The sequence below is a fragment of the Apium graveolens genome, chromosome 3 (genome assembly GCF_009905375.1).
Source record: "Apium graveolens cultivar Ventura chromosome 3, ASM990537v1, whole genome shotgun sequence".
NCBI classification, from domain to species: Eukaryota; Viridiplantae; Streptophyta; class Magnoliopsida; order Apiales; family Apiaceae; genus Apium; species Apium graveolens.
In genome coordinates this window covers 115,358,309-115,368,708 of record NC_133649.1, presented here as the reverse complement: position 1 = coordinate 115,368,708, position 10,400 = coordinate 115,358,309, and the positions used below count along the sequence as shown (strand labels likewise).

General features: G+C 35.8%; 1 protein-coding gene across 5 annotated transcripts; it reads left to right on the top strand.

The window, feature by feature from the left end:
- Positions 1-1,626: 1,626 nt before the first annotated feature.
- On the top strand, positions 1,627-7,683 carry LOC141712704 (senescence-associated protein SPA15, chloroplastic). Of its 5 annotated transcripts, none has more exons than XM_074515745.1 (14): positions 1,627-1,865; positions 2,655-3,015; positions 3,272-3,418; positions 4,032-4,105; positions 4,460-4,536; positions 4,638-4,709; positions 4,829-4,891; positions 5,605-5,673; positions 5,834-5,880; positions 5,977-6,094; positions 6,187-6,255; positions 6,347-6,450; positions 7,217-7,292; positions 7,372-7,683. In XM_074515745.1, exons 2-14 carry the CDS (start codon positions 2,735-2,737, stop codon positions 7,531-7,533), a joined length of 1,359 nt encoding a protein of 452 aa, XP_074371846.1. In that variant the 5' UTR covers positions 1,627-1,865; positions 2,655-2,734; the 3' UTR covers positions 7,534-7,683. The 5 variants fall into 5 exon arrangements, with proteins under 5 accessions (XP_074371846.1, XP_074371845.1, XP_074371843.1 ...); XM_074515744.1 differs by having other exon boundaries at positions 1,632-1,815; positions 5,965-6,094; XM_074515742.1 differs by having other exon boundaries at positions 1,732-1,865; positions 5,965-6,094.
- Positions 7,684-10,400: the final 2,717 nt, after the last annotated feature.

Here is a 10,400-nt window from a genome sequence, read left to right as displayed (position 1 = left end):
TTATGATTGCGTAAAGAATGAAGAAATGAGAAAGAACGGGTATATATTGGCAAGAGTGGGGTAAAAACCCACTCAAAAACTGAACAATCGTGTTCGTTGGTTCAAGATACGTGGCACGATCCTGTGCGTCCGAATAATAACCACAACAGTTTATGATTATATTGCTGTAATTATTTAATAGGCGCGACTTTTGAGGAGAGAAAGAGAGGGGAAATGCAACATTTGATACATATATGTATATATATATGTATATACATTCCTACAAGAAACTCAACCGCCGCCTGACACCTTGGAAAAATGACAAAATATTGTACATCAGTCACGTCCGTACCCAGCCAGTCAAATTAAAGGGCCTACCCAAACACAACCCCGGGGATCTGTACCCAACAAAACCCCGGGGTTAGGGGCCATAAATCAACAAAAAAATGCAAAAATTTTCCCAAGTTACTGAAATCAAAGGGCATACCCAAACACAACCTCGGGGACTTGTATCCAACAACACCCCGAGGTTAGGAGCCACAAATCAAAGAAAAAAAATGCAATTTTTTTCCCAAGTTACAGAAATCAAAGGGTCTACCCAAACACAACCCCGGGGATCTGTACCCAACAAAACCCCGGGGTTAGGGGCCACAAATCAAAAGAAAAATGAATTTTTTTTCCAAGTTACGAAAATCAAAGAACACAACTCCAGGCTACAATATTACCCCCCATCCGGGTAAACCCGCATAAGGGAGTGAGAGACAAATGATAGGTCATATATATTAAGGCCCAAAAAGAATGTTACATAAGCCCAAATGAAAGGACACCCCAAGCCCAATTTAGGGTGGTCCCCCGGACACGTGGCACTAGCCAAATGTCAATTGTCCCATGTTATCAGAAATGGAACAATAGCATCTCAGACGTCCACGTGTGTGAATCTCAAAACACCCCAGCTGCAAAGGACAGTTGGCCCTACTAACAATCTAAGCCATCCAATCATTCACCAAAATTTGGGAGCCTATAAAAGCCCCCAAAAGAAGGTCTTAGGGGTTGGAAAATATTCACTGGATATACACCCTTATATATATATATATTTTGAATAGCTCTTTTTTCCCTCTTCGTTTTCTTCAGTAAACCCCATTCTTACTCTCAAACCGAAGTTGTCGCGGGGACACAACCCCCGCTGATTTTATTTTGCAGAAGCTCCCTCATCAGAGCTTAACCACACATCACCTGCCATGTGGACTGAGCTCGAGCTCGAACGAGAGAGGAGAAGATCGGGGAAGAAACAGAGTTATCACTGACTATATGGTTGGGTTTATTTGTTGGTATATGTTATTTAGAGTTATCACTGATTATATGGTCGGGTTTATTTGTTGGTATATGTTATTTTTCTAAGGTTTATACATGTAAAATACTCTATCAAACTACTTATTACAGTATTTCGAGAAGTTGTGGTAAAATAGCAAATAATTATCTAAAAACTTTACTCATCATCCATTCATCCTGGAAATAGAAAGAAAGGCTCCTCATGTTTTTACTTTCTTGCAAACCTTAGCGAGAAGAGATTGAGACAAAACCCAAGCAATCCGAGTTGGTAAGGGATTCACGTGAAACAGGACATGTCAAGGAGTAAATAAACAGAATAAGCCCAAACCAAACCCATACTCTTCTACTCCCTCAATATAGTACAGTGTTGGCAGTTAAGGGGCCACAAGTTGAGGCTGTGGATCACATTTCTTACAGTTTTTTCCTGGTCCCCCCTTTTCTTGTTTTTTTTTCTTATTTAAATCCTCCCCCTCTCCTCTTTTCCTCTTCCTCCTACAAAAAGCACAGGTTAGCTTCTTCAACTACTGCACAGTGTTTTGTCTTCCTCTTATTTTCATGTATGTGAATTTTTTATTAGTTATTGTTTATATTATTTATGTAGTTGATGTTTTTTTTATTTTTAGTAGTAAACTTAGCTTGTATAAAGTCATTTATGTACTTGCTTATTCTGCTGATGCTTGTTTAGTGTTGTGTAAATTTTCATTATCTGTTGAAATCAGTTTAACTGTTATTGGGGTATTATGAAATTTAGTCTTACTAGTTGAAGTTGAGGCTTATATTTATGTGTGTGTGTCGAAACAGATATGCAAGTTATTAGTCTGACAATTTCGATTTAAAGGTGTTTTTTTTAGATTTTGAAAAATAAAATAAAATTAAGGAGTAGCATAATGTACACGTGTATTTAATATTGACATCTTGAGTGTCTGATGGTTTACAAGTATGCTCAGTGGTGGTTTAAAGATAGATATGGCCAATTTTATCACTTTTATAGTTTTACTACCATTGAGTTGATACGGCAATTACCTAGGGAGAACACATTTGTGCAAGTTCATCGCTTGATCTTTCATCTTTTTGAGTGTGTAAACATGCGTTTGAAGTTTGAATCTCCCCAAAGAGGAGGACATGTTAAATTTGTTAAAAGTGAAAAGAGCATATCCATTGTGGTTCTTGATGTAAATTCAAGAAAACTATATAAGTAATTTTAACAACAAAGCAACAATAAGTTAAGCAATACATTGCTGAAATTGTTTATGCCCGTTAGTGTTGATCCTATAGAATTCCCATGAGATTCTTGCTTCACATATTTATCCTTACCCTACTAATGTTGTTTCTTTTTCATGTTTCAGCTTTAGCAGGGAAATGCGAAGTTAATATATCTGCTTCTTACTTGGTTGCTACTTACTGTCAGCATATTAATATCAAACATATGGCCAAATCACCTGGAATTATCAATTTATCTGCCAAATCACCCCAACACCCTGGCTTATATGGTTCAAGCCAAGGAACTGATCTACGAAAACAAATTAATGGGCATTTCTCCATGTTAAAAACGAATTTTTCTGATAAGGGGTTGTGGCATATATGTCGAAAACTACGCACTTCAAAGACATCGAAGAAATCTTCTTTACTATGCCAATCTACTGAAACACATAGTCCCGAAACTAAGCAATCCGTGAAACACTTAGAAGATTGTTCAAGTATATTAAGGTATGGGTAGTTTCTGTTGAAGGTTCTCCCTCGCATACAATTTTTTGTCAAGTGAATTTGATATTTATTTTGTCAGCAATACTATCCAGTTTTGCCGAACATTCGTAACTAGAAAAAGTCAATAGGTTGGTAGTATTACCTAGTTAGCTCATGATTACTACTTATGCTTTGACAAGATAAACGTTACCCTTAATGCCTGTAAATAATTATGTGTTCTGCACAATTAAGTGGTTGATAATCTGGTTTGTTCTTGTAGCGAAGAGTTAGACGAGGAGCAGTATCCAGTCATGCAAGGTCGAATTGTGCATTCAAAGCAGGCCTTAGCTGAAGCTATGAAATTTGCCTACAATGATGCAAAATTTGTAAATGAAAGGGCACGGAATGACATTGTCTTGCTTTCCCGGTAATTATATTTAGCTCCCATAAATCTTTAGCGATGCAAGCACTTGGGAAACCAAACATGCAGCTTTCTAATCCCTCTTTCTTCAGTTCTTCTCAAGTTAAAACTTTATTTGACGTCTATGACTTGACTGTAGGTTATAAAATGTCATGCTCTTTGTAAACTTTCACTCATATGTCCTGGGATGTTTTAGTTTGAGGTTCACCGTTAGTTAACAATAGCATAGCTATTGTTTTGGCATTGTAGCTGATATTTATCTATATGTTTCAAATAGTTATTATATTAACATATTTCTCCCTTTGTTCAGCATAGCTACGATGGTTTCCTTTTCCTTTCCCGGAATATCCTGCCAATGCTTCCATTTTGTTTTCTTGGCTTCTATTAAATTTATATATCTGTCTTGTTGTTTTACACAGTACATAAGGAGGAACAGGATTCATCAGTAAATTATGTTCAGGAACTTCTATCGAACAGGACAATCCAACTTTTTGGATTTCTGTAGTAGCTAATATCTAACTTGTTTTAGGACGGAGTAATACATACACAATAGTTATCGCTTTATAATGTTTCTAGTGATGTCTCCTAGTTCCTGCTAATAATTTTGTTTGTCAATTAGTGGCTTAATGAGGTTGGATGCTCGTGCACGCCAAGACGTTAGTATTATTGGTTCAGAGTTTATAAAGCTTGATGGTAAGTACATTTACCTATATGACTTAGTTTCTGTAAAAACATAATCGGGTGAAGATTGTGGAAAATTTTCAAATATACAGTAAATCAAATGCCAAATGTCCTATTAGAAGCATAGTTAAATACTTAAATATCACATTTTCCAAATTGTTTTGATATAAATAATAATCAATCTGTTTAAAGGTGGAAAGGTGTTCATTACCCAATTTTGGTGAGGTTATATACATTAGATTAAGATCGCCTGTCTATTCTTTCTACAATCACTGTATAGTAGGGAACAGATATTCTGTAGTTTGCAGATGAATAACAATACTTACTGTCATGATATTATTAATCAATTGTGGTTTCAAATTACAGCTCGAGCCAGGGAGGATACTGATAAAATTGATCAAGATGTAAAGAGGAGAGCTGAACATCTTCACCACATTGCCATCGTAATTCCATAATTTCAGGATACTATTCTCTTAGTTAAATTTTAGTGCCATAAGCCTTCTGGATGATGCTATTGCTATTAAAATTTCTTGCCTTCTGTCAGATATTGAAAAATAAAGCTCAGTCAAGATTGCGAAAGGCTGCTGACAAGCACTGGAGTGATGGAGCCTTAGAGGTGTTTCTTTTCTCCCGCTACAGTCTCTATTTAAAGCTTCACCTTATTATTATAATGTTACGCCTTAGCTAGCATTATTTCTCTAAAAACTGTTAATGTACTTATTATCTTTTTAATAGTTAGAGTCTCACATTGATATTGAAGTACTGCTATCTGAGCGACACACAGCAGAAGTCGCAAATGTAATTTTCCTTTGTATTTAATGGTATTCCTGTATCAGCACATATATATGTTGTATTAACTGAAACTTAGGAGTTGCTTCAATTATAATCATAAGACGACAACAATTATTATATATAACGTTGCTGACTTTTGCTAAGACTTTATGGTTGGGAAGATGCTCAATCTTTGCCATCAAGGGAATAGTTTATTAAACTAATTTTGTAAAAGAATTTCATCACAGAACTTTATGGTGATAATATGAACTGCATGTTGACATAGAGTCGTTCTTTGTGGAATAGGTTTTAACTAATTTCTGGTCTTCTCTCCCAAATTTTCTATCTGAAAATTCAGTCAATATAAAACCATCCTGCTTCCACGTCCTATAATGAAGAGACAACTAGACGTTTTCCCATTTCCGTTGACAGTGATAAAAGACAGAAGTCATTACTTAGCAGCAGTTTGACTGTGGGTTTCCTTGTTATGAAGGCTTATTATGATAGAGGCCTGACACAAAGTCGATTCTAAAATTATCTTTCAAAGTAGATGGGACCTGTTTGTCTCTCTGTCTTGTTTCCCAGAGTAGATGAATCCTTTGTTGGTGTTGGCAAAAAAAAATATACGATGCTTACATAATCTCTCATACTCATAATATATATATATAGATAGATATAAAAAAAAAACTTTCTGATTAAAATATATAACTTGTTTTGACAACCTTGTTGCCCATGCTCAGGCTGATTTGCGACGTGCTGACTTGATTGCCAAGCAGCGTGCAAGAGACGATGCTGTTATGGCTTTGGAGGTATAATCAATAGTACTCTGTATTGCTAAATTTTGAAGACTAAGCTAATACCCTTCTCTATGGAGTTGCTTTCTGCTACCATTATCTTACATTGCATATGTGAAAAATGGCATTATTTTCTTATATCTTCGTGACTTATGCGTTCTTTATGGTTTTACAGTTTATAAAAGACATCCATGATATGATGGTGAGCAAGATGTACACGCTGTGAGTTCCTCTTTTGACTGTAAATTCGTTTTCTCATTATATATTCGGATCTTAAAAGGCTTGATTTCGTTCTACTGATGTCAGACCTCTTCATAGGAGTAAGGGTTCCCTATCTGCTAATGAGATGGCAGGACGTATAACACTTGAAAAAAATGGGATTAGCCTCGACTTCTTTCCTGGGGAGGTGTCTTCTGATCGAATTACTGCTATTCAGGTATTTTTCTGGAATCTTCTCAATTGAGCTCGCAACTGAGAGTCTAAAATTCTGAAGATACAAAATATGCCAACATATATTGTGATGTTCAGGAAGCTTATAGGGATATAGCATCTGGACTCTCCGAAGATGATGGAGTTGACTACTCTGATCCAGAAGAGGTTTGAATTTAGAAACAGATAGTTTCTGGATATACTAGTAGGGATACAGCTGCAATGCTTGTTCATTTACATCTTAATTTTTTCTGAGCAGCTTGAATTGTTGGTTGCAACACTTATAGATCTTGATGCAATGGATGGTAAAAGCAGTGTTTCTTTGTTGGCGGAATGCTCAAGTTCTCCTAATGTTGATACAAGGTAATTTATCTGTCAAAATAGAAAATAGAAATATTCTGTATTAGACTGGGGAGAAAAAAAAGGTATTCTCTAAGAAGAACATAATTAATTTGTGTGTGAAATTGGTATATTTTACAACTGGGGTCATCAGTTTTCTAGAGGTGAATTTGGCATTGTTTAACTTGTACAAACAATGAAACAAATACTGATACCTAATTGCTTGTATAATATCTAATTACCCAAGAATTTAATTTTTATTTTTCTTTTGTTAGTATAAGGATAGTAGTTACAGATGGATGGTGAAATGTAGCTAGAGGGTTAATGTGTTAATAGATCAATTTAGTAGTTTTTCTTGCATTAAACTCGAGGACAGGTGGATCAATTTAAATCTTGCGGAGGAGAACTGACAAACTATTTTCTCATATTAAGAATATACTAGGATTAACAAGGGCTGTGGAAGTGACAGCTGCAACTAGATTTGTGCACCATTTAAGGGAAATTTGCTGCTTTAATAGGTAAAGTAAAAATACAATGACATTAGAACTTGGACGGAACTAGATTTTAATTGATACTCTAAACCTGAACGAAGTACAGTTAATCGTTGCTACTTCTTTTGTAGGACCTTGTAGGGTATCAAGCCTATAAATCCTTAACTGTAGTCCATTGTGAAAGTTTGAGTTCTCTCACTAGTTTAATTTAGTAACTTTCTATGACCCGTATCTGATCTATCGACAATTATCTTCTAAGCTCTCATAAGTGTTCGCTCTTCATCAATTCCGGTTTTCAGGAAAGCATTAGCAAATGCATTATCAGCTGCTCCATCTATGTGGACTCTTGGAAATGCAGGAATGGGAGCATTACGGGTATTTTGTTTTCCTAATTATATTACCTTTCCTGCTCTTGACAAGCAACCATTAATAGTCCATCGTGGTTGCAACCCAGAGACTGGCGGAAGATAGCAACCCGGCAATAGCTGCTGCAGCTTCCAAAACTATGTTGGCATTAAAAAAACAGTGGCAAATCCAAGAGGGAGACAGCTGGAGGTTTGTGATGGATCAAAAATTAATGATAGATTCAGACAAAAAAGAAGAAGATGATAGATGAGTTAATAAAATCCATGTTGTAGATATTAATTATATAGAAAGAGTAACTAGTAGCTAATTGATGCATGTAGTAAAGAAACAATAAACTTCAATGTTGTAACAATTGAAATTGCTAAAGAGAGAATGAAATGTCCTTTAGTGATGATTGTCATGTCTTTGTCATCTGCATTGCACTAGATATACTAAATTCTCTAGAATTTAAATGCAAAACAACTAACTAAAAGTTACACTGGTGTGGTGGCGGTGTATTACATTTTTAAACTTGGCCAATACTCTTAATATTTAAAACTGGTTCTCTGATACCTGAGATAGATCTCAATAAGTCTAATCTTTTATGCTAACGGAGTAACGGGGACATGAATCTATGAACTTCAGGGCTCGTTGATGCTTGCGATAGATCTGAGTAGTTCTAACATTAAAGCTGGTAGCACCCTTTTTATAAAAAAAATTTGTATAATCTCGTGGGTTTTGCCTAGTTCTTGTGCGAGTTTAGGGTTTTTATAAATCAAAATATTTTAAATAACGATGGAGCCGTCATTCTTGTATGTTTTGCATGATTTTGTCGTGTAATTTTGGTTATATTTATAAAACAAAATATTTAAAGCCGTATATTCATTACATCATTGAAAAAATTCAGATAATGCAGAATAATTCAGACTTCATGGAAGGGTGTATTCAATTGAAATTTTGAAGGTTTTTTTATGGATTTTAGAAATTATGGGGTATTCAATTTGGATTTTAAATAATCCTTTAAAATTTGAAAGTATTCAACAAGAATTGGAAAAAATCTTTTAAAATCTAAGTGTATTTAATTTAAATTTTAAAAAGTCAATTAAAATTTGGTAGTATTGAATTTGGATTTTAAAAAATCCATCAAAATTTGATGGTATTTCAAGATATTAAAAATGTACTAGCAAATCTATCAAAATCTACAACTTTTTTAAATAAAAGAAAATCTTGAAATCTCTTCAAAATACATGAGATTTTGATGGATTTCTAAAAAACTCCACAAAATCTATAAGATTTTACAAGATTTCAGATCAACTCCGTCAAAATCCACGAAAAATTAAAATCAATGAAAATCTTTTAAAATTCATAAATTATTAACAATTCTTTATAATCTGAAATGAATACACAAATAAACAAGAACTTGGAAATAAACAAGAACTTCGAAATAAAACTCGGGTACCTAAATCCAAGACTTGACAGGAAAAATACTAGAACAACCATTAATTAACTAGTACTGGACACTTCACTTGAGTTTCACCGGCTTGCCCGTCCTTTTTTTGACCCATCAAACAACTCCATTTTAACAAGTGATAACATTCATAAGTTCTACCATCTTTTCCTCCTTGCATCTGCCATTTACTCCTTGATAATTTCAGAACACCCATTTACTCCTTGATAATTTCAGAACACCCCGGTGTCAACTCCTTATTCTACCCACACCCAGCCTCCATTTAAGCAGAAATGACGGTGGTTTGTGGTGTACATGTAGGATGGGCTCTTAAAAACAGAACCGGAGTGGGGTGGCGTCCCCGCGGCACCTCTGACTTGAGAATAAAAAAGAGTATCGGATAAGAAAGGGCAAAATGGGAATTAAATAGATAGATAGTGCTGTGTGTATATGTATGTAGATGGGAAAGATTCAGTAACCCCCAATATACCTTTCATTCAACCATTTATAGGATTCCCATTAGGGTTTAGGGGTTTGTACCTTGGATCTGGACCGTAGTTGAATTTTGGATTGAGGGACGCGGGGACGACTGCGATGGGTCAACGTGTCCCCGGATCCGGACCGTTGGAAGGTTCTGGATCCAGGCCACCTGAACGGTGGGTATGTTGCCACGCATCCGGGAGCCCTTTAGTTATATGTTAATTGGGCCTTGGACTCCTCTTTCTGGGCCTAGACTAATATGGGCTATCATTTGCCTCCCACTTCCTTATGCGGGTTTCCCGGATGGGGGAGTAGATTGGATGTCCTTGAACTACTTAGAAAAAATTGGGGTATTTTTTTTATTTGTTGTCCCCTAACTCCGGGGTCTCATGGATATGCGAATCCGGGGTTGACTTAGTTAGTCTCTTTGATTTGTGTACAAGGTTGGGTTCCTTGAACTACTTAGAAAAATTTGGGATTCTTTCTTTGATTTGTTTCCCCTAACTCCGGGGTCTCATGGATATGGGAATCCGGAGTTGTCTTAGTCTCTTTGATTTGTGTACAAGGTTGGGAACCTTGAACTACTTAGAAAAATTTGGGGTTTTTTCTTTGATTTGTTGCCCCCTAACTCCGGGGTCTCATGGATATGTGAATCCGGAGTTGACTTAGTTAGCCTCTTTGATTTAAAATTAAAATTTCTGGATAAGGGCAGATGGATAAGGACAGATTGTCCTTGATTTGACCGAACTCTGAAAAGCAAGGGCTCAAAACACGGGGTATCAGAAGTCTGTTGGAATTCCAGCCTGTCTCATAGATGTGTATATATATATGTATACATATGCGAGTGTGTGAGACGTTTCCTCCCCCTTTTTTGTGAAAAGGTGTGTAGTTATTTTTTGAAGACGAATGGGATGTTGCCACGTAGCCATGATGTCATTTTCCCCAAAACTGTTCACCTTTCCCTCTCCTCCTATAAATACTTGAACCTTTCTCTTCTCTTCTCTTTTACGCAAACACGAAGTCGAGAGGAAAACTGAGAATTTTTCGAAGATTTTTTTTAAAGCTTTTGTAACTTGAAGCCTTTGCATTTCTCCTGCTTCTTGTAAGTTTCTCCACTTTCTCTTACTCTTCTTGTCTTTTCTGCTTTGCATGCATTTGTTTTGTGCGAACTTGTCTCGATATTCTCTAGTTTTTTGTTCGAGTTCTGTAAT

Bases quoted from the DNA above. Each gene is read 5' to 3' on its own strand.
- LOC141712704 (XM_074515744.1), top strand. From the start codon at position 2,735: ATGGCCAAATCACCTGGAATTATCAATTTATCTGCCAAATCACCCCAA. The intron at 4,710-4,828 runs GTGTTTCTTTTC...TCTTTTTAATAG, and splicing joins GGAGTGATGGAGCCTTAGAG to TTAGAGTCTCACATTGATAT. The intron at 4,892-5,604 runs GTAATTTTCCTT...GCCCATGCTCAG, and splicing joins ACACAGCAGAAGTCGCAAAT to GCTGATTTGCGACGTGCTGA.